The sequence below is a fragment of the Pantherophis guttatus genome, chromosome 13, assembly GCF_059756535.1.
Source record: "Pantherophis guttatus breed Tessera chromosome 13, ASM5975653v1, whole genome shotgun sequence".
Taxonomy (NCBI): domain Eukaryota; kingdom Metazoa; phylum Chordata; class Lepidosauria; order Squamata; family Colubridae; genus Pantherophis; species Pantherophis guttatus.
In genome coordinates, this window is record NC_142075.1 from 2,686,596 (window position 1) to 2,712,632 (window position 26,037).

Genomic DNA, 26,037 nt, shown 5'->3' on the forward strand with positions numbered 1-26,037 from the left:
GAAATAGAAGTTTTTAGCCACAAAATCTTTAATGTAAATCTAGCATCTTGTAATTGGACTAAGAAAAACAGTCTAAAAAAAGGGTTGTGTTTGCATAATGCCCATCTTTTATGCTTTTATGCTATTATCAGTCAATTCCAACCAATGGGAACTATCTTGATAGGGAGGCCAACAGAAGTCAGGGTACCCAGATTCTATCATGAGTGCCCTGTCTTCTGTTGGCTTTAATGGCCTTAGATTTTTCCAAACATCAGGAACTTCTCTACTGTCTTCACATTAAGTTTCAAAATTAAGCTTCAGCGTTTTTATTAGTGCTTCCAGTAGAGCAAATAGCATGGAGTGATTTGATCTTGTTTTCTTCTGCACCATAATGTAAAACATCCATTTTTCTTCCTTCAGCCTTTCTCAGCCTGGGGAAAAAATGTGGCCTTGACAATACATAGTTTTGTGTATGGTGTCTCTGCTGATTTGTTCTGGGTCTGATATGGTCTTCCTTCCTCCCAGATAGCTGATGCCTCTGTATTTCATGACCCTTGTCTTGAGCCTAGAGAGAAAAAGTATGGCACTGTTCCAAGACATACTTTCTCAGTGTATCTGCATTAGGCCAGTACTGATAGTCACTTGTCTGAAATGGTATAAGGTCTTCTGCTTGAACAGGGGGTTGGACTAGAAGACCTCCAAGGTCCCTTCCAGATCTATTCTGATTCAGAAGATTCAATATTCAACTGGCTTTTTACTCTCTCCTCTTTCATCCTAAAATTGTCAAAGCTTTTTTTCCTGTAATGTTAATTCCAACTTCTATTTCTTCTGATCCAGTCCTTCTCGTATTGCAGTCTATTAGTTGAAATGAAATTCAGTTCATTAAATAAATTGACAGCATACAATTTTGCCTTTTCCCTATAAATAGAAGGGAGCTCATAAAAATAAAGTATATGTATTTATTTGGCCTTGCATGCTGCTCCAATTCAACAGACCCATGAGTGGTTTTAAACACTGTTAATACATTTTTAATACAACCGAAAAATGCACACACACACTCTATGTATTCTCTTTGGAGGTAAAGTGTGTAATGCAAAACGAAGAACCAATGCATTTGAACTGATTTTTTAAAAAGCATTTGGGGGGCCATATATAACACAACCCTGGGAGGCGGCCTGTAAAACAGTAAAACATAAACATAAAACAGACCCCCAACTTCCATCAGCCTGGCTTCCTCCTGAGCAGCCCCACATTGCGGCGGGTAGCTCGGCATCCTGGCAGGGGTGGAACCCTGGGGCCTGGGCCTGAAGGGGGCTTCTTCCAGCCCACTTGTCAGGAAGGCCATGGAGGTGAGGAGGGCAACTCTCGGAGGAGGTCCACAAGCTCTCGCTGAAGCTGGGCTAACTGGCTGTCTGGGAGGAGACATTGCTGAATCCTGTGAAGGGCTGAGGCCTCGGTGAGGCCTTGGTATTCCTGGACAGTTTTGGTGGGCAGATGTCCTGCCAGTTCACAAACTGCCACGTTGAAGGCCAATTCTTCTTTGGTCCCGAAGCAGGCTTTCCGCGCCCAAAGAATGACCCGGATGCCGGGTCGAGCTCTGGAGCCACGGGGGCCCTCGGGGGCAGCCCCGCGCGTGGCGAACAAGTTGTGGGCAATCTCTCGCTGGCTCAGATGGCGGGTGGCCCGGCCGATCCGATGGGCCAGCGGCTCCACCTGCCGCCCGTCGTCGCAGTAGAAGAGGAAGGCGGGCGCCGGGGCTTCCCGCAGCAGGTAGAGGCCCGCTTCGGGCAGGAGGGGCTCGCCGGGGGCGGACTCCACCGAGAGCTCCCAGTCCAGGTAAAAGCCGTGCAGGTGCAGGTGGTTGACGGAGGCGAAAGCGCCCAGGCTGTTGAAGCCCAGGCGGAAGCCGGGCTGGGCGCTGAGGAGCAGGGCGTCCAGCCCCGCCAGCAGGGCCTCCGGGGTGAGGATCTGCGGCAGGGCGAGCGCAGGGTCGGGGATGAGCAGCACGTGTCCCCGCTCCAGCGGACTGACGTTGATGGCCACCAGGGTCCCGGGCGAGCTGGCCAGGCCGGGGCCGCGCCGGCGCAGGCAGAAGAGGACCTCCTCCCGCCGGATCTGCCCGAAGTTGAACTGGCCGGGATCGAAGCTCTGCCGGACGCTGCGGACCTCCTGGGGCCGCCTCCTCTCGGTCGCCCGCTGCACGTTCAGCTGCGCCACCAGCCCCAGCCTGCCCGGCAGGACCCGCGTCTGCAGCTGGCCCAGGCGGTAGCGGAACAGCCCCCGCCGCAGCCGCTCCTCCCAGCCTTCCCGCAGCGCCCGGTCGAAGCGCGACCCGGCGGGGCTGCCCAGGGCCGCCCCCGCGCCGCTTCTCGGCCACTCCACCCCGCGCAGCACCAGCTCCTCCGGCCCGTAGCAAAAGAGCTCGGGGGGCTCCGCGGGGCTCCCGCCGCCCTGCCCGGCCTCCCCGGGCCCCGCCGCGGCCATGCGGGAAGCCGGCTGCGGGCCCGCGGCGGGACTTCCGCAGGAAAGACGGCCGGCCGGAGGGCTCCGCGTGGCAGTAGAGCCGGCTCCCGCAGCGCAGGCGCTCCTCCTCCCCGAGCCGGCGGGCGGGCGGGCTCTTCCTGCCGGCGCCGCGGGGCTGTCTGGCAGCCGCTCCGCCCAGGGGCGGGACGAGGCGGAGGAGGAAGAGGAGCCGCGGGTGCCAGAGGGAAGGATGGGGGGTTCGGGTAGCCGCCTGCCCCGCGACCTGCTGGGCGAATACCAGGTGCGCAACAGTCCCGGCAGGGAGGGAGGGAGCGAGGGAGGGGGGCCTGGGGGGGCTGCCTGCCTGCCTGCCCCTGACCGCCTCTCTCCCGCAGGAGCTGACCTTCCTGAGCAAGCAGGAGATCCTGCTGTGAGTACGCGGGGGGGGATGGGCGGGGGGGGCGGGGGGATGGGCGGGGGGGGCGGGGGCGCCCCGCAGGAGCCGAGCCAGCCGCCGCCCTTTCCGCGTCGGGCCTCTAAGCGCGCGCTGACGGCCGCCTTGCCTTGCCTTGCAGCGCCCACAAGCGCTTCTGCCAGCTGCTGCCCCGGGAGGCGCGCGGCCAGGCCCTGCAGACGCGCGTGCCCGAGAGCCGCCTCCTGACGCTGCCCGAGCTGCGGGTGAGCCGCCCCGGAGCCCCCTCCCCCCTCCCCCCCTCCCCCGGGCTGGGCGGCGGGGGGGTGGCGCCCTCCGCCGGCAGGCACTGAAGCCCCCCCCCCCCGGCTCTTGCAGGCGAACCCCTTCCGCACCAGGATGTGCCGCATCTTCTCCACGGCGGAGGCCGGCGAGGAGGCGCTCTCCTTCGAGGACTTCCTGGACCTGCTGAGCGTCTTCAGCGACTCGGCCACCCCCGAAATCAAGTCGCATTACGCCTTCCGCCTCTTCGGTAGGGCTGGGGGCGGGGCGGCGCCTTGTAGCCGGGGGTCTTCGATGCCTTGGGCGGCCTGTTGTGGGCCGGCCCGCCTGGGAACGCAGACTTGGCAGTTCGGTTAGGGCCCGGTGGGGTGGCATCTCTCCTCCCCTGGCCTCTTGCTTTGGCATGCCCGGCCCTGGAGTCTCTCTCAACAAGCAAGGCAAGGGATCTTAAAACCGGCCAGAGTTAATCTGGTTGAATCTCCTCCCCCCCTCACTTGCTGGATTACATGGGGGGGGCAGTGGCTGTTTCTCTGGATCCTTGAATGTGCACCTGTTACCAGAGGAGATCCACTTTCACCTGCCAACTGAGGGGCGGCTGTTCTCTCACACCTGAATGAACTTGGAGCTCAGCCTTTCCTCCTAAACACCCCTTACCCGAGCTGAGAAGGCTTCTAGCTTTGGGAATCCTAAGCGCAGCTTCTCGCCCCGTCTTCTCCCTAGATTTCGATGATGACGGCACTCTCGATAAGAAGGATTTGGAGAAATTGGTGAACTCCCTGACGGGAGAAGGAGAAGACAGCAGGCTGAGCTTGTTGGAGATGGAGCAGCTCATTCAGAATGTGAGTGCTGGGAGAGGGGCATGTCAGGAGGGCTAGCCAGAAGGGGCACAGCCAACTCTGACCCACTATGCCCCCTCCCCGTTTGGGCAGATCTTAGAGGAATCAGATATTGACAAAGATGGGACCATCAACCTCTCCGAGTTCCAGCATATAATTTCCCGCTCTCCAGACTTCACCAGGTAACTGCCCGTTTTGGGAGGGGGTTGAGCTTTGGCTGAATTAGTTGTTTTTTGGGAGGGACAGTTGTGCTTTAGAAGGAACCTAGTCCTCCTTTTTCTTCCAGCTCCTTCAAGATTGTGCTCTGATTCTTTTCTTCCACAACTTGCTAGAAGATTCCACATCTCAGAAAAAGGCTCATTTTCTCACAGCAACAGGAATCTAAACCTTGACCCCATCTAGCTCTTGGAGCCACTGGCCTTGCAGTCATCTCCACCAGCTGGTGTTTCTATAGGGAGAGCTGGGTGGGGCAAGGGCACTGGGAGCTGTGGCTGGTTTTCTTTGCTTCTGCCTCTGTCTCACCTGGCGGTTCTGTGCGATGGCTTGGGGTGGCTGCTGTAGGAGATCAAAATTCAAGAGCAAATTGTGGCAGGGCTTTGATGTCTCCCCTGCTGCTTTCTGCCTTCTGGAGCAACAGAGACTTTTCCAGTTAAACCCTGCTGGACATATTGGAAGGTCTGAATCGCTGCACCATTTTTCTTGCTTTCTGAGTGATGGGGAAGAGCACCAGCCATCAGCCAGCCTCTGGAGTTTGATAAACACAGTCGTGACATGATTTTGTCTGATTTCTACACTTTACTAAATAAAACTCAATAAATGGAACCCACTCATGTTCCTCCATCTTTATTTCACTTCCAAAGAACAAGTTCATCTATATTGCTCAGTCCTTGACCAACAGCTGTAGCAGCTGCCCAGCTCCCTTCCCTCTGGGAGCCCAAAACAGCACACAAAGATCCCTGCTTCCAGCGGTGCAAGGAACTTTCCCTGCAGGAATCCTGGTGGGTCCTCTTGGACTGTCCTTGGGCCTTCAGGAGTTAACACCTTTGGTGGGTGGGGACTTGGCCTTTTCACAAAGCAGCCGCTCCATCCAGTTGGTGGAACAGGCCAAGGGAGATGGTTTATGGTCACAGACCACAAACAATGATCAATCAACAAACTCCTGAACCAAAGTCAAGCCCCACGTTAGGGCAACTGCACCCAAGTTACCAGCGAAGATGGCTTCTCCCCCCTCAGGCCAGCCAAACATTTAGTAATGGGGCAATTATTCAGAGCACCAGCTACGGTCTCAAAGGCAGCAGAGGAACTCTTTCAATGGCTTCACCCAAACATGGTCCAAGAGTCGTGGATCACTGCTCCTCCCTCCCCTGGAAGGCAAGATATTAAGCCTGTGTAAAGGAATATTTACACAGAATAACAGAAAGGTTATTAAATATTTCACTGGGGAGAAAGGCCTCTTAAAGTGTGATGGTTGGAGTTTGTCAAATCTCGGGAGACAAGATTTTTGAAATAGGTTCCTTTTATGAGCCGGCTGTAGCTTCTGTTGTTCTGGAGCACACCCTGGGGGATGCTCCCCGATGTTTTCTGCTCATCAGTGGATATCACCTATTACCCACTCCCTTCCCCAGGACCAAGTCTCTGGTTTTACAAAGAAACCACACGGGAGTTTTTCTGACACGAAATGGTCCACCAATCGCCTCCCTAGTGCACAGTTCATTAGAAGTCAGACCAACGTATCTCCCAGGCTCTCCTTCCCAAAGACAGGATGCTCAACCAGAGTATCTTCTTCACAGGTGACTTCCAGGAGGCTCTTTGGTACCACACAAGTTACCCTCCCAGCAACGGTCCCACCCACAAGGCCGAAGAAATGGGAGCCTGGTGCCCGGAGACCCTGAAGGAGCCCACAGGCAGTTGTCCCATTCCGTCCCCTCCTGGCAGAGCTTGTAAGGACTGGACTGCTTGAGCCTGAAGGGCAGCCTAGAACGTGAGGCTGCACCTGGTTTCTACATCGGGTGGCTACCCTACGTGGCATTACTGCCATGCAGGAACTAGAGGGCCTGACCCTATTCCCTAACTGAGCGGGGCTGCCCTTCTGCCTGTTCCTCTGCCAGAGTATGGTGACACCAGAAGACTCCGCCCGGCTCCTTTCAAGCCCACAAGAACGGCACCTCTCGGGGAAGGTCACACAACCGAGTCCTGGATCTCAGAGCCAAGGCGAACCCGAGGGCGCTGGGCAGGACCCAACACCTCCACAAAAGTCTTAGATATATTAAGTGGTCGCCGATCAGACTCCAGAAAAGCCACGCGTGGGCAGGCTAGGGACTCGTGCCCAGGCGTGCTCACCACCAGACTCTCGCACAGAGCCTGGTAGCCCTTGTGGTCTGCCAGAGCACCAGACACGTTCAGGGCAGCCAGGGGAGGCATATTCTCAGTGGGCAGGGCCTCTCTGTCCTGCGAAGTCCTGGGATGGGACCAGCTGCATCGGCCTTGCTTGAGGCAGACCTTCAGGCTGACCTGGTGCTTGTGCAGCGTGAAAAGGATCAGCAGCGTCACGGCAATACTGAAGAGCCCACACATCACAAGGAACTCGGTCCAGTAGGTCCTGCCCTCCAACAGCACTGAGATGTTCTCTCCCGAGATGCTCCTGGAGGTGCTGAGGGTCTTCAGGGGGTCTTGGGCAGGCACCAGCTTGGCCCAGAGCCTTGGCTCCACAGTCACACAGTAGCTTGCCATCAACTGCTGGAAGCTGCCCTCATGAGACCAGCACTCATAGCGGCCCACCTCGGCTGGGCTCCCCACCAGCAGCAGCTCTCCCTTGGGCAGCACCAGGACAGCGGCGCCGAGGGCAGCCCCGTTGTGCACCCAGTGCCGGGAAGCCAGATTGGACAGCAGTGGGCAGGGCAACGGCATCACAACGTTGGGCTGGAGCACCACCTGCTGACATTGGGGTTGTTCTCCTGGGGGAGAGAGCGTCCATCAGAGCTGGCTTCATAGAACCGGCATTCTCAACAGCTAACTTGGTCCAGCAGAGGAAACACCAATCCCTTCATGATGCTCTTTGGCTTCGGAGCCAGGAGGGGAGGGCCAGTTCCACTCCCCTCCCCTCCTACCCCCAACTTTCAAATCCCAACCCCGGCAGATGTGCTGCGTTACCTGCTGAATGGCTGAGTTCCACACCGCTGGTCTGGCAAAGCTGGCTTGTCTCAGCCCCTTCAATGTCCTGAATCCAGGTCCTGGTGGGAGAAATAGGGTGAGGTCTGGGAGAAAGGAGGAGCAGGAGGGGTACCGCCGAGGACCATGTGCCCCTGTAAGTGCAGCATGTGGTGAGGAAGAAGAAGAGCAGCAAAGGATGGGGAGAAAGGAGGGGGTTGGTTCCCTTACACCAAAAGATCGGGCAGCATGGGCTGGGGGTTGGAAGCCAGCCTGTAGCCGGGTCCGGGAAGCACTCACACTGGCTGGAGCGGCCAAGGGCTGGGGAGGAGCAGCTGACAGGCCCCTCCACTCCAGGCACAGTAAGGGTCTCCGGCCAGGACACATTCTCCACAGCTCCGATACAGGCTGCAATTGGCCATGGGCACCTGTGCCAGGGCATCATACGAGGCAGCATAAACCAGACCCTGCAGGGAGAACAGGAGACGTTCCGGCATCTTTATCCATGAACATTGGAAGAGGCTGTGCCACCGTTTACTCTGCCACCTCCTGAGGGCAGAGGCATTGACCTAGCATCAGGAAAGACGCCTCTGCTGTGATGAGGAGGGGGTGGGGGTGCTTCTGTTCTGTACCCAGCAGCACTCGCCTCTTGCGAACTAAGCAGGGACCCAGAAATGCATCCTTCCCAAGCAGAAGAAAAAGGCAGTGGCAGCAGCTGCCTGGGTGGCCCTGATTCAGAAGCCCACCCAACACCTAGCGCAGAGGCTGGCCAGCCAGCTGCTTCTCTCATGCAAAGAACTGGAGCCAGGGACCCCCGGTCTCCCTGTTGACTTCCGCTCTTGCCTGGGTAGAGTCCAGCAGCAGCTCCAGGACCGGTTGCTCAGGAGGGAAGAGCTGAATCTCCTCAATGATCCGGACTCCTCGCCTTGTGATCACTGCCTTATGCAAGCGGCCGTCATCTACAAGACACAAGAGGTGCCCTGTGAGAGGCCCATGGGCTGCCCCCATGACCCCCTTTCCTCCCTCCCCGTGAAGAGGTCTTTTTTGCTTCTGGCTGGCCCGGTCCGCCCTCTGAGCTCCAAGAAGATGGGAAAGGCCCAGGTTTGGATCACCTCTGCCGTCTTTCCTTCGCTTGCACTGACTCCCCATTTTCTTCAAATTCCGTATCCACCAACTCACAAAGCCATTCATGTGCTGACTTGATCAGTCTGAAGCCGTAACAGAGCCAAGGCAGCAGCGGCAACAGAATAAATGAATCTGGCTTTCCTCCCCACCTTTCTGCCAGTCTTGCCCACCTGTGCCCAGGAACAAGACATCGTATGTTTGCTGCAGACTCTGGACACGCTGCACACTGAGCTGCTGGTAACGGGAGCGGGGCTGCACAAGGAGGGCTTGGCTCCTCACAGCGCTGCTCATTAGGAAGTGGTCCTTGAGGTAGTTCAGAACCCGGTCCGGCATCTGCAGCGAAGAGGTGATCTTCATCTGGCGGGTCTTGTGGCTGATGCACTGGGAAGAGCAGGAGTTTGCTGGTGAGCCCTGGGATGGGGGATCTCGAGCAGAGCCCTCGCCCACCCCTGGGCCTCCCTCCCTCCCTCCCTCCCTCCCTCCGGATTGCTCTGGGGAGAAAACCAAGAGGTTTTGGAGTCCCTCTTTGGGCCGCTGCTCCGCGAGGCTCCTGGCTAGCGTTCAACTGTTTTAACCAAATGTCCCAACAGAGACTTTCTCCAGAAGGAATTTTGCTTTCTTTTTAATCACCAAAAAAAAAAAAAAGGCTAGAATTTGGGGACTGCTAAGTTTGGAAGTTTAACCCAAATGCAAAAGGTAGGAGCAGCACAGGAATTTACAAAATCTGTAGTTCAACTCTTGTTTTAAAACACAAGATGTCTAGACGCTCACAGAATTATTCTGCCCATACATGCAGGCGAAGACGAGCATTTGCACACCTATGGCAAAAAAGCAGAGCAGCACCAGCAGCTTTGAATTCCAGAGCGGATTGACTTGCTCTTGACAGCTGCCAGGGCGCATGGCTGGCTTACTGAAATGTGATGGTGAAGAGTAAAAATCTACTGCACCAGTAATCTGAATGGTGGGTAGGGAGACCCTCTGTGAAGGAAAGCTGCAGTTTCCTTTGCATTTCAGATGGCCCAGCGCCCCCCCCCCCCCAGCTCTGGCCTTTGAGCTGGCTCCCCCTGAAGGGCGGAAGGCTGGGGAGGCGTTTAGTCCCAAGGGCTACAGGACTGGGCATTTTAGCTACATTTTATCTTGGAACCTTTTTTTTTCCACAAGGAAATCACATTTCTGGTGCATCCTGTTTAATCATGCAGATGCAACATTTTGGAGCAGTTGAAGTTTTTTACCATCTGGAGCTGAGGGGCCCTATTTCAGTCATGCACTTCAATCCTGATGGGAAAGGAGCCCAGTTAAGGTACCCCCAGAAAGTGACTGTTCAGGCTCGGCTTCCACACAACATCAGAGTTTAGTTAGATGTGAGGTGACAGCACTGACTTTTTGAGCTCCCCATGAGATTTTCTCCTTTTTGCTACCAATGTATTTGACTAAATTGGTTTAAATTTAGTTTGACTTTAACAGTCTTTACTTTAAGATGGGCCACACACCCAACCAAGCCATCCCAGGACACAACATTAAACCAAGGAGCAGGGATAAGCTAGAATCCAGCACCAGAGGAGGGCGGAGACCAAGCAAACGTTCTTATGGTACTCCTGATATATTTGAAGAACTGCTCAGAATAATGAGGTAACTGGAGATGAGAGATCATGAAGAGCTTGAAGAAAAGGCCAAAGAGGTTATAGAAAAAATGCTTTTAAAAGGCTCTGATGATCCCAGCTGAGCCGCATGATCATCAGAGACTTTTTTTTAACTTTTAAAAGCATTTGTAGAAAAAATGCTTTTAAAAGTTAAAAAAAAAAGGCTCTGATGATCACATGGCTCAGCTGGGCATGGGTGGTGGCAGCAGGGATTTCTGCTACCGGTTCTCTGAACCACCCACCGCCATCGCTACCAGATCAAGTGATCCGGTCCGAACCAAGAGCATTTCACCCCTGCTTTGAATCCATGAAGGACTTTGCTGGCTGATCTGATTTTAATTTAGTAGTGATCTCAATTCCTGATCAATTAGCATCAACCAATGATAACACTGACAAATTAATTTGAAGCCTTTGTAGGAAATAAGATGACTATGAGAGCCCTCAGCAGAGTCCTCCCTAAAGGACAGAGTGAAAGAAGAAATAAAAGGAGAAATTAAACCAGGTGGGAAACCAGCTTCTACCAGCCACCCACAGTAATTGAAAACACCCATCCTCACTGCTCCCTCCTCCTTCAAGGGTGATGGTGCAAATAATCACAATGCTCCACGTGGGAGCAACAGAAGCCACTCAGGTCCTTGTTGTCACATAATTCTCGTAACATCTTAGAAGACTGCCCAGCTGGAATGGATGCCAAGGATGATTGCTGGCTTTTACATAGCTGCTTCCTATCAGGCTCCTGTCCTTTTCAGCATGGCACATCTTCCAATCCCAACAGTGAGAATGATCATTGCAGGCTGCTCCATTTTGGAATGTCTCGTGATGAGATGGGGCAAAGCGCAAAAGGGATGCAGCTGCCCCAAGACTGCCCAAAATGGAAACAACCCTCCCAATACATGACCCTTTTCCAAATGTTGCTAGGCCTTTGGCAGCACACCCTTCCCTCTGCAATCTGTATAACCAGACCCCTTTTAGCCCAGACGATGCCTCCAGGCCTCTGGTGAAACCTTAGAAGGCCTTCATGGGGTGCTGCTTTTACAAGGCAACTCATGCTCCCAACTAATCCAACCCTTAACAGATGGGATACCTGGCCATTCAACCAAGAGTGCTTGCCTAGTCCTTTGCCCTAGACAACGAGCCCCCGAAACCAGAATTTCAGAATAACAGAATTGGAAGGGACCTTGGAGGTCTTCTAGTCCAACCCCCTGCTCAAACAGGAGAATCTATGCCATTCCAGACAAGTCTCTTCTTAAAAGCCTCCAGTGATGGAGCACCCACAACTTCTGAAGGGAACAATTGAGAGATCAATTAGAAAATTTGTTAGAAAATTTCTCCTTAGTTCCAGGTTGCTTCTCTTCTATCCCCATGCAACAGCTAAATTCTAGGCTCTCTACTCAAGCCACATGGTTTCACTGTTGTTTGGACTCAATAATGGAAGCATATTTATAAGATTTTACTTATTCTCAAATCTAGTTGATTGCTTTGACTTTTATGATCTAAAACAATCAAGTAGATTTGAGAATATATAAAATTTTGTACTGTAATCAAATGTTTGTTCATTCAAGCTGGCAGTAAAAGATTTCAATTCACTTTATGGTACAGTTGTTAGGCACAATGTCACATGACTGTGACTTGCAACTTCCTGATTTCCCTGTTGACTTTGCTTGTGGGAAGCTGGCTGTGCAGGTGACAAATTCCGTGATGTAATGGTATGTGTGAAAGACCTTCGGAGACAGGAAAGGAGGCTCCCTAGGGAATAGAAGAGAGGGCTCGCCCACAGCAGCAAACTGGGGGGGAGGGGGGGGAGGTCAAGAAACCTTTCCTAGGTTTTTGCACTATAAAGGAGATGGCAGAGGAACCATAATTTCAGACTTGCAAGGTTGATGTCAGCCTTACCAGACAGACAGGAAACAGAACCAGAGAAGCTAACTCTACTTTTTGATAGATAGCTTTATTGATTATCCTACAGGCCATATCAAAGCACAAAGTTCACTCTACTTTTTTTTTTTTAATTTGATTTATATGCCGCCCTTCTCCGGAGACTCAGGGCGGCTTATTTAGCTACTTAACTGTAGAGCTACACTAACAGAACCCTGCAAGTCTCTCCGTCTCCCACACACCATTACATGTGGCCTGGGACGCTGGTGACCACTGTAAATGCCAAGTGCCTAAACTGCAATCCTCTGCTCTGGAGATGCTGCAACAGCCACAATTTCAAGGACCAGTCATCAATTTTCTTTTACGGTTGCTGTAACTTCCAGTGTTCACTGAATAAGTGGTTGGTAAGCACGAACTACCTGTGTATATGTGTGTATGTGTGTGTCTATACCCGGAGCAATCAGTAATATTCTGTTCAGATTTGACGGTCTGTCTTACTAGTAATCTAACCGAAGAGGGAGGAGATGAAGAGAGATGGGCAGTGGAAGCCACTTACTGCTCCGGGGCGGGGTTCTGGCACAGGATGGACGTCTGTGTACCACTGCTGTGTCTCCCGGTTGACCTCTTTGTAGAGCCCATCAAAGGCTTCCTTCACATCGGAGATGGAGAAGGCACACACTGCTGCAGCCCCAGGGCCTTTCCTGTCCCTGGCAGAGAAGGGCAGGAGAGGCAGTGTGGGCCATGGGTGCCCGGAGAACACCCTTTCCACCATTCGCCTGCATATTGGGCCTAAGTGATGATGTGCCCCTCTGCCAAGGCCAGCACCCTCTGTGGGTGCTTTGGTGCCAATCCCCCCAAGACTCACCACTGAGAGGTAAAGACCCCATAGAACACCGTCTCTGTCCAGCCATTGCCTGACGTCAACACAAACATGTCCTGAAGCACGTTGAAGAGGAAGCCGTCCTCTGGGTGGGAACAGAGTAGCTGAGCCTTCAGGAAGGTTGTCCATCGTCGCTGGAGCACACGCTCTCCGCCCAAGTCACCCTGGGAGGTGGGAAGGGAGGGACGAGGAGGAAGTCATAAAGAACAGAAACAGGAGGAAGAAAAGCAGGCTTGTCAAAGGTTGCCACTCCCCCAGCTGAGTGGCAGCAGAGCCACTGTCTGTGCCTCCTTCTCCCTTGGACAGAGAGATCACCTCTGAATGGTTCCTCAGCCACTGAGCTCTGCCCCTCCAGCCCAGGTGAGCCCTGCCAATCTTCCTCCCTTTAACAGAGACTGTTGAGCCCCTGGGAAACTCTGGCACCCAGGCGCAGGACAGAGAGGATGAGGAAACAATGACAGGACCTGCTGATGCCAAGGGCCAGGACCATGCAGCCCAAACACCAGATTCTGAGAAAGCTTAGCACAGAAAGGCAGGGCGGAGTTTTGCGCCAAACAGCCATTTGTTCCTTTTCAGAAGAGAAGGCATTCATCCTGCTGGGAGGGGATCAAAAGGTTCTCCGAGGGATCCTGGGATCACTCAGTAGACAGCAGGTTCTCCTCATCTACCTGCTCCCATCAGGAAAGGAAGGTAAAATGGGCACCAGACAGACCCTTCCAGCAGGTTGACTCGGAGGCCAGGAGCCTCAGCCGGAAGAGGGACTCTCTCGTCTCCCTCCAGGGCTGCACTTCCCTGCTCCCTGAAGGAGTCCTAGCAAGAGGAGCAACGGTCGCTTTCCATCCGCCGCCTGTTGACCACACACTGATTTTAAGAGAAATGCCCCTTCTGGGGGAGCCCCAGAGCTGTCTGAGGAGCTGGCAACCTCCCCCAATTGTGCTTTGAAAGGATTCAGTCCTTGTTCCGGACGCCAGAGTTGAGATCTCCCTGGAAGGCGTCTGGGTGTCTTCCAAGGGGTGTCCTGGCTGCCTTTCGGCACTCAGAGGATTGCCAGACGGCTCAGGACACCACAGCCAGCTTGGCACTGCAGAGGCAGAGGGCAAAAAGGAACAAGTGGCACAAACAGATTTTGTCTCCCCCCCATGCCCCTCACCTTGCATACACGTGCAACACGGGACACAACAGTGTCTTCAAAGAAGTCAAACTCCTTGCCAGTTTCACTGAAGAAGAAGTAGATCTTGCCATCTTCATCCTCCGGGCTGCTGCTCTCCTGCAGGTAGGCTGAGCCCACAAAGAATGGCTCTGCCCAAGACAGAGATGGGTCAGGCCCTTCTTTTTCTCCACTTTCTTTAAGGGCCCCAGAAAGAACAGGGGGGAGGAGGGGAGCTGCACAGACAAAGCTGCTATTGCTGCTGCCAAGGGTTTCAACCAGCCAGGGTCCTTCAGAGCAGCCCCAAGTGCCAGTCCCTGGGCATGCACTCTGTTGGCAGAAGTAGGTAAAGTGGTGGAACCTCCCCCTTCCGCCTTCTCTCTCTTATTCCTTTGGGGAAGAACTTCCCCCTAGAAAGAACTCAGCTGCTTGAATACTTTATTTGGCCAAATGTGATTAGACACACAAGGAATTTGTCTCTGGTGCAGAGCTCTAGTCTATATTCAAAACAACAATAATGATGATAATAATAGCAATAGAAGGGGAAATAAAGAAAATAAAGATAAATAATAATACTACAGCCATATTATGGGTAAATACACATAGACATTAGACAGAAGTAGGTGTTCAGCAGAGTGATGGCACAAAGGGAAAAACTGTCTCTGTGTCTGGTTGTTTTGGCATTCAATAGCAGCGTCCAGGATGTGGGGGGGGCTGTAGATATTTTCTCAGCCCTCTTCCTGGCTTATGGGGTATACAGGTCCTCAGTGGAAGCAATTATTCTTTTTGCAGTCTTAACTATCCATTGGAGTCTCTACCTGACCTGTTTAGTTGCTGTACCAAACCAGACAGTAACAGAAGTACAAATGACAGACTCAATCATTTCTCTGTATCAGCAGCTCCCTGGCCATCTGAACTTCCTGAATTGGTGCAGGAAGCATAGTCTTTGTTGTGCCTTTTTAATGATGGTTCTAATGTTAGATGTCCATTTCAAATCCTGAGAGATTATAGAACCCCAAAATGTGAAGGACTCCACTGCTGATACAATGCCATCGAATATAGTAACAGGTGGTAGCAGGTGGTAAAATAGAAGGGCTCCTCCTAAAATCCACTCTCATCTCTACAGTTTTAAGCATGTTCAGTTCCAGATTCTTCCAGCTGCACCACAGGCCAGTTGTTCAACCTCCCATCTATATTTTAATTGGGTGAATTTTATGGGTAAGGGGTTTTAAATTGGAGAAGCCAAAGATAATTTAATTTTGTTTTAATTGTATTTAATATTTGTATTGTGTGTTTTAATTTTGGCTGTTCACCGCCCCGAGTCCTTCGGGAGAGGGGGCGATATAAAAATTTAATAAATAAATAAATAAATAAATAAATAAATAAATAAAATATGCAGACTCAGCACCATCTCAAATGAGGCCAATGACTGTTGTATCATCTGCCAACTTCACTACTTTAACAGAGAGATCCTTAGAGATGCAGTCACTGATAGAGAGAGAGAATAGAGTAATGGAGAGCCCTCAGGGGCATCTGTGCTAATTGTCTGGGTGATTGATGTGATTTTCCCTAGCTTCACCTGTTGCTTCCTATCTCTCAAAAAGCTGATAGTCCATCTACAAATATGAACAGGCACATAAAGCTGAATCACTTCAGTGTGAATAATTTCTGGAATGATGGTATTGAATGCCTAAAAGTCTACCAAAACCTCTGAGCCTGGTCCCTGGGGATTCAAGATGTTGCAAGCTTCTCACCATAAATAAAGACTTGGAAATGTCTAAACTGAACAACCTCCAGCAGGTTTGTTCCTAATACGCACAAGCAGTTTCTGCAAAGTGGCGTCTCTGGCATTAGATACCTGGCCAAAACAACACATGAAAATACAGATTTTTGTATGAAGGGGAGCCGCAAGCAAATTCAAAACTGCTATAATTATATGTTTTAATCTGGCTGCTTTTTAATTTCATTTAATTTCATGTTTATACCTCATGTTTTAGGTACAATTTTCTGACAGGGTACTAAGGGCAGCTTAAAAAATAGATGAAGCAATATAATAGTGTTGTAAACAAGTGACTGCAATAAAACGAAGGGCAATCAGCAGTAACATGAATGCAGCAATTGCCCAAGAAGTAATTTGCTCAAATCCTAGAATCTTCATGGACCTGCCCATGTAGGTTTCATGGCAAGAGCGGAGAGCCTCTGGGACTCCATCTAGGAAACAGTCACAAGTTGCCCTGGTGGAGACTCATCCAAACCTGGCCAAGATCACCTCAGAGCTGCCCCATGCCGAATAGCCAGTGAGCAGAGACCTCAACATCCAACATCAGAGCCCAAACAGAATTTACAAAAGTTACTGAAAGGCAAGGACCTCTAAGTCCATCAAAAGAGCTCTCTGTCCTGCTCCATGCTTGTCCCTCCTGAGTGCCAGGGTTGTTATCTAAGCGCTGTACAAATGTGAAGCCCCCCCCCCGACCCGGTGCCACCATCCTCCTCCTCCTTCAATCCACTCATCAGATACCTTGCAACCAGTTGAGGGAACTTTCCGTCTTGATGGGTGGGCGGCTGCCAAGGCTGCGGAAGATGGTGGGCTCGTTGCCCTGAAACTTGCTTACGGTACCCGTATACAGTTCACCATCTGAGAGAAAGCATTATAGGGCCATGGGAAGCTTTCTGCCTGCACCACCTGCACCACCTGGATCTCCCCACCAAGAGAGTGGACAGAAGATCCCCCCCACCATATTGTCCGTAGTCAATGAGCCCAGGGGAGATCATCCTTCCTTGCAGGCAGCAGCCCCTCTACCTCCACCCAAAAGCGCTCAGGGTGGCCTCTTTGAGAACCCCAAAGCTCCTTACCAACCATGATGGCTGTAGATCTGTACTCCGGGTCAAAGGGGCAGCGTCCCTTTCCATCCTCCAGCAAGAGCTTCCCCAAAGGGTCTTGCTGCAGCTGGAAGGCTGGCAGGCTCTGCACGAGAAAGAGGCAAAGACTGGTGAGTCCCCGATCGGAAAGGGCAGACCCACAAGTCCCACCAGCCTGAGCTGGCCAACTCTGCATAGATCTGTCCTCTCCCCTGCACTGCAAACAGATCTTCCATGCAATTTCTGTCTTGGGGAAGACCCCAGGTGCAAATTCTAGCAGGGAGCCCACATGGGGAGGTTGCAGAGCCAGGCAAACCCAGCAGTTGTGCCCACAGCAGGCAAGTCCAGAATGTGGCTGCAGGCTGGGTCTTCCCACCATTTTGGAAGAAGAGGGCTTGATCCTGCACAAGGCTGTTGTCAGGCACAACCAACCACCCATGTTCTGCCTACGATACAAGAATCTCCCCAGTCTGGCAGCCTTTCTAGGGAACAACTAAATACGGTTCCAAGGAATTCAGGGAGGGCTGGTTTGGGTCCTTTTGCAGTTGCATGCAGTGACTTCAGACTAGCTCTGTGCTTGATCCCCCCTCCCTGCCAGGCTGGGTGGTTCCCAACAGCTGTCCAGGGCAACTGCGAAAACCCTCACCAGGGACTCACTTCAGCCTGGGGCTAAAACATGCCTTACTCTGAAGATTATTATTTTAAGCTAGATTAAAGACATGAAACATTTCAGGCAGGGAGGGGGGGATACACTCTGAGTTTGTTAATGCATAGTAGGCAGGACAAGAGTAATAAGGAAACTGGATCTGATTTAAATAAAGTTAGCCTCAATGTTCTGTTCCACAAAACATTCAACCATCTGCAACTAGTGATGGCCTCAGGCTATGCCTTGCTAAGCCAAAGGAGAACGACGAGGGCTGGGGGTGGGGGTGGGGGGATGGTCCTCACAATGTAGGTGCAGGTGGGGCTGAAGGCGCTGGTCCCGCAGGTGTACAGATGGGTCTCATTCAGCTGCAGGAGGACCTTGATGTAGTTGTGGCAGTCTCTCTGCAAAGGGAGGGAGGGAGGAAGAGGAGAAGGCTTCACTCAGGACCAGGCAGGCCACAGGAAGCTCCTACTGGGTTTGGGCTGCTCTGGCTGCACCGGGAGGAAGAGGCAACGCCCGGATGGGCCCCAGACTCCCAGTGGAATTGAGCACTGCTCTTCTTGCCAGAGTTTATGCCCCCGACTGGCATTACCCACCTGAGGATCCTTGCCCTTGAAGATGCACTGCTGTTTCTTTTCCTCCTCGGCATGCCAGATCAGCTGCAGGAAGGAAAGCAGGCTGCCATCACTCACCTGGCCTCTCCAGGAGGACCCTTTTCTTGTAGCGCTTCTGGCTGGTTCCGTGAGCTACCGACTCACCGGTGCTCCCCTCATACCTCACCAAGCAACACCAGTCACGGGCAAATTGGCATGCTCAATTCCAGGTCCAGACACTGAGAAGGAAGCAGCCCCGAGGCCAGCCACAAAGCCAATCTTTTCTTGTTTATACAGGCAACTGCTGGAGGTGGAACCACAACCAGACCCTCCCCGTCACCCTCAGCGTTTCAAATATGGTGGCTGTGTAATGAGACGGCAGACAAGGGAAGCCACCCAGTTGAAGGCTGGGAGGGAAGAGCCTTCTCACCTCTGCCAATATGGCACGGCTGCTGCTTCCAGCCTGAGGATCAAAGCCTGGCTTTCTGCCTTAGATGCTGCTAGTTAGGAACACCACCCAGGACCTCTTTTGAAGCAGGGAAGGAGACCCAGAGACCAGGGCCTCTGAACTGACCTGCTGGTGCTGGGGCCCGGGAGAGAAGGCCCTGGTGTTCAGAGCAAGAAGCATCTCGCGGGCACCAACATACAAGACCCGCCCATCTGGGCTCAGCATCATTGTGGTGTAGTTGGAGACTCCAGACATCTGAAAGTTGTTCCATAGCCGCCTCCGAGGAGAATCTAGGGGAGCAAAAATGGGAAGCAGGAGGAGAGAGGACCATGAGTGGATGCTGTGCCCAGGCAGCCTCCTGGGCATCTAGCCTGCCAACAGTGACCACGTGCCTGTTTCCAACCAACAGTGGGTAGCATTGTTTCCACTGTGATTCACATCTGTTTGACATTCAAGAAGCTGCGTGCAAATCGAGCATCACATTCAGAGGTGAGCAAGCTCTGTACCACATACTACCTTCCCCATAAACCTCAGCATCGCTCACTTTTATTATGTCCCAAGTCCCCCACCCCAAATCAGAAGCATCTTGTGTTGTTGATCTGTGTTTGCCTCCCAACTGATGGCTCTGATCAGCCACAAGGCTTGGCTTGTCACATGGTCTCCGCAGCCAATATCCTGGTTTGCCCGTGAGCATGCGTGGGGCACAACTGGCTATGACTTGGTCTCTTGACCAAGGTGTGTCCAAGGCTTGCCCAGAGTCTCCTCACGGTTAGCGGACAAAGCTGCTGCCTGTGGCACATGTGCAATGGAGGCTGCTAATGGATCCTCTTAAGGGTTCCTCAGTTGGCAGCCACAGCACAGAAAAGATGCCAAAGAGAGCAATGATAGCAACACATATGCCAAAAGGTGAAGGGGTGCATTCATATCATTTTAAACTATATATTGCATGTCTGCGATGCTAAGAGACAGGAGACATATGTGGCAGATGTGAATTAAAATGCTCTGATCAAATACATGGTTTAAGCATGTCAATTACATGTATGTATGGCAAAGAATTTAATGCAAGTCTAAAATTCTATTCTATTCTAAAAGCACAATTGATTTGATAGTTCACGATGGAAATTTGAGAGAATGAGTGAAGAACACAAGGGCAATGAGAAAGCATAAGTCATGAAAAGCACTAGAAGTTAATATTCCAAGGGACCGAAAGGAAAAGGCGGGAAGCTGCTTGGACCATAGGGGGGAAAAATAACATTTCGAACAACTACAGCCATGTGGCGTTTCTTGTGTGGGAAGTATAAAAAAGTGAGTTTTGTGGCATTATGAAATGCTAGAGACTGTGTGTAAGGAAACAAGATAGGTAAGAGACGAATCATGAAATTAAGTTGCTGTAATAATATGCAAAGAGAGAAAACAATAGTTGCAAATAAAAAATTAAGCAATAAGCATATTTTTTAAAAAAGAAGCAGAGAAACACAACTTAGATGGGGGAAATGGAGGATTATTTTGGAAGTGGAAAAGAAAAGGGCTAAAGAAGCAGCTACCTGAAGGGTAAATGGTATTAAAAATACAGGTGATAAAATGAGACAAAGTTGAACTGTTTGAAGGAAAAAATTTGAGATTTATATTGGTAATAGCTGTTATTATTTCTTATACAATTGGAAGGATAACAAGAAGGAATGTAAACGATACTGGGGAATTAGCTTGTTTAAGTGCACCTAGAAAAAAACAAGGCAATTACTAAAAGCCAGCATGCCAGACAAACCTTACTGCCTCTGGTGAGAAAGTGATTAAATTAGTGGACCAAGAAAATGCTGTGGATGTACTTAGATCTCAGTAAAGTATTTGACAAAGTAGACCACAGTCTACTTCTACTATAAGATAGAACAATATGGGTTAGACAGCATCACCACCAGATGGATATGCAACTGGCTGACCAATTGCCTTCAATGGAACTGCATCTTCATGGAGGGAAGCATACATTGGGGTACCTTAAAGTTCTGTCTTGAGCCCAGCACTCTTCAACATCTTAAGTGTTTTTTCTGGTGACAGCGGGCAATCTGGTCTACCCAAATATGGGATGGCGCCTACTGCTTCCGCTTTCGCCTTTCAGTCCCAGTCCAGGAGCCTTCACAGGCAGACGCTTTTGCGACAAACTATTTTAGTAAATATTATTGTAAATATAAATTCAACACTCTTCAACATCTTCATAAAAGACATAGACGAGGGAACAGAATAGGAACTCATCACGGGACCCAGACAGTTGGGGGCAAGATGCTGACTCTGTAAACTGCTTAGAGAGGGCTGTAAAGCACTGTGAAGCGGTATATAAGTGCTCTTGCTATTTGCAGATGACACCAAGTTGGGGGGAATTGTTAACACTTTGGATGATAGACTCAAGATTCTGGACTTTGATGGTCTTCAGCATTGGGCTCTATCCAACAAGATGCAGCTCAGTGGTGAGAAAAATTCCTGTTCTTAGGCAGGAAATACCAGATGCACAGGTACGGGATGAGCACTACCTGGTTCAACAGTAGTGCCTGTGAGAGAGAACTAGGTGTCCCAATGGACCACTCCTTAAATATGAGCCAGGAGTGTCCTGCAGCTGCCAAAAAAGCCAATGCAGTCCTAGGATAAATCAAGGTCATGGGAAGTGACAGTACTGCATACCTGTACTAATAAGGCCACACGTGGAATATTGCATCTGGTTGTGGTCACCACTATACATAAGAAATGCCGAGGCCCTAGAAAGAGTACAGAGAAGAGCAACAAAGATGATGAGGGGTCCGGAGGCTAAAACCTATGATTAAAGGAACAAGGTATGTTTAGCTTAATGAAGAGAAGACTGAGGAGAGACATGATTGCCATCTTCCAATATTTGAAGGGCTGCCACAGCTTGCCTCCCAGAGTTGTGGGCATCTCCGTCACTGGACATTTTTTAAAAATGGGCAACCATTTGTTCAAGATGGTATGAGGACTCCTGCCTTGGAAGATTTCCGAGGTTCCTACCAGCCCTAATATTCTATGAAGTGTGCCTGGGAAACCATTGGACATTGGAGAGGTGACAATAAGCAGATTTTAGGAGATGCTTTGTAGCTTTGTACATTTGCTAATTTATAGATAGTGAATACACTAGAAGTAGAGAATGTTTTGTATGACTATGGACTTGTTGGATGGTACTGAATGTAGAAAGAGCAGTAGAGGGTGGAAGTAAAACCCGCATGAGAATGAATGGTATGCTTAGGGATAGTTAAACATTGAGAAGGCTCCAAGACAAGGAGGCATGATGTGCCTGTAGCCTTTTATTTGTGGATAAAGTACAAGGAATCCTTATGGTGACCACAGAGATGTATTGGCTGTTACTTTCACATGCAGAGGAGGCCATGTTGTTGGCTAAGAAACCAAATGAGCTGCAGCAAATATTGCTAGATAATATTAAGCGAGAAGGAAGATGGATCTGAATAATAATGCATCTTTGTGATTGAGAGCTGACACCGCCAAGAGGGCACATATCAATCAATCAAATAGAAAACCAATTGGCTTCTGGAGAAACAGCCACTCTGCCTTGCTGGGGTTTTTATTTCATTCTGTTTCATCCTATCCAGATTCTCTCAGCCACCAGATGCCAGGTTAGGCTGTCTACAGCATCTCCTGCCTGGCCCACAGTAGAAGCATATTACTGGATGTTATCTGCATATGCATGATACCCACCCACCCCGAACCAAGGATGGCCTCTCCCAACAGTTCTATAGATGCTAAACACAATGAGAGAAAACACCGAGCTCAGTGGCCTCCACATCAGTCTTGCCACAGACAAACACTCCTTTCCACCACAGAAATATCAATTGGAACCCCTTCTTAGCAAAAAGCAGAAGCATTGCCGAACAGAGTCCCTAAACCTTTTGATCAATGGCATCAAAAGAGAAACCTAAAAGGAACAAGATTGCTACACTTTCTCCATTCAGGATCTCTTGGAGATAATCCACAAGAGCAGAGAGTCACTTCTGTTCGTATCTAAGTCTGGATTCTGACTGCATTGGATCCGAATAATCCATTTCCCCCCATAATCCTTGACAAAAACTATCATCGAATAGAGAAGACTGGGGACAGGGTGAAAGTTTCTTAGTTATTTATTTTACCAAACTTCTAGACTGCTCCAATCACAAACTAACTCAGGTTAGAAACAACAGAATACAAAGCATACAAAAAACCAAATCCATAAAACACAAGGCTAAGATTCAGGAATATAACCTAATCAACACCCGCATTTTTTAAAGAACGTCACCCCAGAGCCTGTTCAAATAGCCAGTCTTTGCAGACATTCTGACCCCCAAAAGGGAGAAGTCAGGTGCTAACCCAAAGGAGGAGGGGGTGCCAGAGAAGACAAGTCACAAATGGCAACACCTGTGTGAAAGAATGCAGCGATCACCCACCCTAATTGATACCAGTTAAGCAGAAGGTAGTCCCACAAATATCAAGGCCCTGAACCTTTAAACAAACAGTGAGGAGTGTTGTGGCTCCCATGGTTACAACGCAGGGGTGAATCTGCAAGCGTTCAAAACCCAGGTGCTGCTGTGTGATGGGATGAGCTCACGTCCTTCACTCCAGCTCCTGCTCATTTAGCAGTGTGCAAAACAGGTAGATAATAGGTAAGTAAGTATAGGTGGATAAATAGATACCGCTTTGATGGGCACATTAAGGCAGACATAAAATGAGCCTCCAACGGGGCATTCCCTGGGCAACAGTGATGTCACCAGCGAATCCTTTCAACCCAGAAGCACCTCAGTGCTTGAAATAGCAGCAAGAGTTTCTTGTGCAGCAACAAACAGCATTCTGAAATGCGCCCAGAAGCTCCTGCTAACCAGCAATGTGATGCAGGCACAACAAGAAGCACCAGGAGACGCTGCATTTTGGACTAGTTGTAGCTTCTGAATTATCTTCAAGGGCAGCCTTCAACATTTAGCACATTGCAACAGCTCCGCTGAAGAAGTCAAGGACACACAAGCAATTATGAGTATTCTGTTTGTTGGTCCATCTATTTTATCTGGTTTTAGGCGGAATTTATCAGATACACCACCAGATGTTGTGTAAAGTCCCTCAAGGGCATAGCTGCCACATCAGCCAGAGTTGCAAGTCTAAGATTTCCTTTATGAACCAGTTTGGTAAGGGACAGTGAGATTCTATCTAGAATGTAGTTTCTTAAACTTTTTCCTGTCAGGACCCCTTCTCACTTTTAAAAATTATGGAGGACCCCCAAACAGCTTTTGTTTGGATTGTATTTATATCTGGTGAGACCAAGAAAAGGCCTTCTTAGTGGCGGCTCCCTCCCTATGGAAGACCATTCCCCCAGAGATAAGATTGGCCCCCATCTTGCTACTTTTCCAAAAGGCCCTGAAGACACGGTTCTGTCATCAGGCCTGGGAACCCCAGGCTGATATGGAGCCAAGCAAGTGGCTAGTGTGGTTGGGTTTACTGCTGCCATGCAGTGGGGATGGTGGTGTCTTATGTGTTGATTTTTTGTGCTGGAAGCTGCCCAGAATCACCGTGTGTGTGGGATGGCCTATCATGCTGGGACTGAGCCTCAACCTGTCTCCTCTATCAAACCTAAACAGCCTCCAGGGACCCAGACAGCATTTCAACGAACCGAGGTCAAAACGTCAAGTTGTATTTGAAAAGGATACTGATGATGCCTCACCCTGTATCCACAGATGACCTTCCCCAGTGGCCTCCTGCAAATGTGGAATAGGAGCCCTGCAGCACCTCACAACTGAGGAACCAAGAGCTCACTCTCTGTCCACCATCCCCATTACTAGCTGGGCACAAAGCCCCAAAGCATATAAAGCAGAACTATCCCCAAGGAAGCCATCACCACCAGTGAGAGAGCAAGCAATACCAGGAGGTTCACACACCCTCCCTACCTCCTCCTCCACAGCTACAATTGTTGTCATGTTTGTGTCCAAGCCTGAAACTCGGCTGAAATAGGCCCATTTGCTGTAGAATTGTCTGAAGTTGCAATCCTCAACAATCTTCCCGGGGGATTGCTCTAGATTTGTCTAAATCGAAGACCAATCTGGACTAATTTGTCCAGATTCATTATGGATGGCATTTTTATGTGTGGGCCCACCACTGCCTCTCTTCTGGAAGATGGCGGCCCCCTTCCGCTTCAAAATGTATTAGCCCTCCTACCCTGCCGCCTTCTCCCTGGAGCCTTCTGATTCTTGACTCGATGGGGTAGTGCCAGGACTGCACAGGAGGCTGGTACTTCCTTAGGAGGAAGCTCATCCCAGGCCATCAAAGCCTCAAAGGCCAGACCAAAGCAGGAAACTGATTCCACAGACCGACCAGGTCTCTGCTTGGCTGAGGGAGGCTCCAGTCCCAGACACTTGCAAGCCTGCCTGAACTTCCTCCCCCTCCCTCTGACCGTCCAGCTGGTCAAGGAGGAGCCAGCAGACGGCCTGCCTGCTGGAGGGGTTTAATGCAATCTAAGGGCTTCCGGGTACCTTCTCCAAGGTCATCTCTCTGGCTGACCACACGGGGCAAAAGGCTTGAGGATCTCGGCTCTTTGTACACAACTGGCATTATGGCTTTTGTTTTCCCTTTTTTTAACTTGTATTCCCCCAACCATAAATCAGTCACGTAAGGAAATACGCAGAGAATATTAATGTTTCACCACACTTATTACCATTGTGTGCATATGTGGAGAGGCAGTGTGCTGTGGTGGTTAAAGACACTAGGCTAAAAACCGGCAGATCCTGCATCTCAGGTCCTCCTGAGGCTCAAAGCTCCTGGGCCAATCACAATCTCTCAGATCTTGGAAGAAACAGACAAGGGAAAGCCACTTCCAAAAAACCTTGCCAAAAAAACTGTAGGGTCTACTCCAAGCAGTGGCTGGGAGCAACTTTGACTAGAGGGCAACAAAAAAAGGGGAGGGGGCTGCATATGGGCTCCTACCTGTCTCAGTCTGATCACCTGATGTTAGCGGTGCCCTAGGTCTGGATGCTGAGTCATGGCACCTGGACTTTTTGGGAGGGCGGGGAGATTAAAACGCTTCAATGCTTACCCAAGTAGCTTTTTCAGCCCAAGCAAGTTGGTTAGGGGGACCCAATATATGTCCTCCAGACATATGCAGTTTGTACACCAGGGAGGCTTAACACTTCAGAATTTAGGAGTTGGAACATTTACAGCCCAACGACTCTCTGCCTCTCCAGATTAGACGAGAAATGAAACCTCCCTGGAGGACATCTGTGGGATCCCTTAACCAAGTTTCTCAGTTTGAAGAAGCCACTAGGATAAGCAGCTAAATGTTGCAAACCAAAAAAGAAAACCAAGTTGCCATGACTCAACTTCCAGACAACTCCACCTGGACGACTGAGAACCTTCATCCACCTGGTGCTCTAGGAGTTTGCTTCATCTTCCTCAGGGAAACAAGGAGCCCCTAGACTGACACTTCAGAGGCTGGATTGGGAAGAAGACCAATGGCCTTCCCAATCCAGCCTTGCCCACTTCATCAGAACACAGGAGCTAAAGGAGTCCCAAGTCTCCTCGCAAAGTTAATTTTGTTCTGCTAAACTGGAGTCAAGATCTGAAGAAACATGATCAATGTCACCATGGAAGAGTTCAGCTAACCACCGAAGAAACATCTTCCGGCCCCTTCCTTCTTCCAGGCTGAAACCAAGTGGCTGCACAACAGCCTGAGATGCAACGA

General features: G+C 50.6%; 3 protein-coding genes across 4 annotated transcripts in view; 1 reads left to right on the plus strand and 2 right to left on the minus strand.

Annotated features, from left to right (window-relative positions):
- Positions 1 to 10: 10 nt before the first annotated feature.
- GDPGP1 (GDP-D-glucose phosphorylase 1) lies at positions 11 to 2,463 on the minus strand. Its single transcript, XM_034435556.3, has one exon. It carries the CDS (start codon positions 2,461 to 2,463, stop codon positions 1,312 to 1,314), a length of 1,152 nt encoding a protein of 383 aa, XP_034291447.1. The 3' UTR covers positions 11 to 1,311.
- CIB1 (calcium and integrin binding 1) lies at positions 2,462 to 4,798 on the plus strand. Its single transcript, XM_034435557.3, has 7 exons — positions 2,462 to 2,743; positions 2,838 to 2,872; positions 3,018 to 3,120; positions 3,233 to 3,386; positions 3,857 to 3,975; positions 4,066 to 4,154; positions 4,259 to 4,798. Exons 1-7 carry the CDS (start codon positions 2,462 to 2,464, stop codon positions 4,278 to 4,280), a joined length of 804 nt encoding a protein of 267 aa, XP_034291448.2. The 3' UTR covers positions 4,281 to 4,798.
- A 1-nt stretch (position 4,799) lies between these two features.
- The window catches only part of SEMA4B (semaphorin 4B), a 31,961-nt gene continuing 10,723 nt past the window's right edge, over positions 4,800 to 26,037 (minus strand). For both annotated transcript variants that reach the window (XM_034435555.3, XM_034435553.2), the window contains exons 2-14: positions 18,459 to 18,622; positions 17,888 to 17,950; positions 17,594 to 17,692; positions 16,640 to 16,751; positions 16,305 to 16,421; positions 13,790 to 13,938; positions 12,625 to 12,803; positions 12,316 to 12,466; positions 8,415 to 8,625; positions 7,963 to 8,078; positions 7,420 to 7,586; positions 7,123 to 7,202; positions 4,800 to 6,926 (exon numbers count right to left, since the gene is read on the minus strand). In XM_034435555.3, the coding sequence (XP_034291446.2) occupies positions 6,151 to 6,926; positions 7,123 to 7,202; positions 7,420 to 7,586; positions 7,963 to 8,078; positions 8,415 to 8,625; positions 12,316 to 12,466; positions 12,625 to 12,803; positions 13,790 to 13,938; positions 16,305 to 16,421; positions 16,640 to 16,751; positions 17,594 to 17,692; positions 17,888 to 17,950; positions 18,459 to 18,587 (2,349 nt within the window). In that variant the 5' untranslated portion in view covers positions 18,588 to 18,622 and the 3' untranslated portion in view covers positions 4,800 to 6,150. The remainder of the gene's footprint in view (positions 6,927 to 7,122; positions 7,203 to 7,419; positions 7,587 to 7,962; positions 8,079 to 8,414; positions 8,626 to 12,315; positions 12,467 to 12,624; positions 12,804 to 13,789; positions 13,939 to 16,304; positions 16,422 to 16,639; positions 16,752 to 17,593; positions 17,693 to 17,887; positions 17,951 to 18,458; positions 18,623 to 26,037) is intronic.

Excerpts from the sequence above, each read along its gene's own strand:
- GDPGP1 (XM_034435556.3), bottom strand. The coding sequence starts at position 2,463 with ATGGCCGCGGCGGGGCCCGGGGAGGCCGGGCAGGGCGGCGGGAGCCCC.
- CIB1 (XM_034435557.3), top strand. The coding sequence starts at position 2,462 with ATGCGGGAAGCCGGCTGCGGGCCCGCGGCGGGACTTCCGCAGGAAAGA. Across the intron at positions 2,873-3,017 it reads AGCAAGCAGGAGATCCTGCT|CGCCCACAAGCGCTTCTGCC; the intron begins GTGAGTACGCGG and ends CTTGCCTTGCAG. Across the intron at positions 3,121-3,232 it reads TGACGCTGCCCGAGCTGCGG|GCGAACCCCTTCCGCACCAG; the intron begins GTGAGCCGCCCC and ends CGGCTCTTGCAG.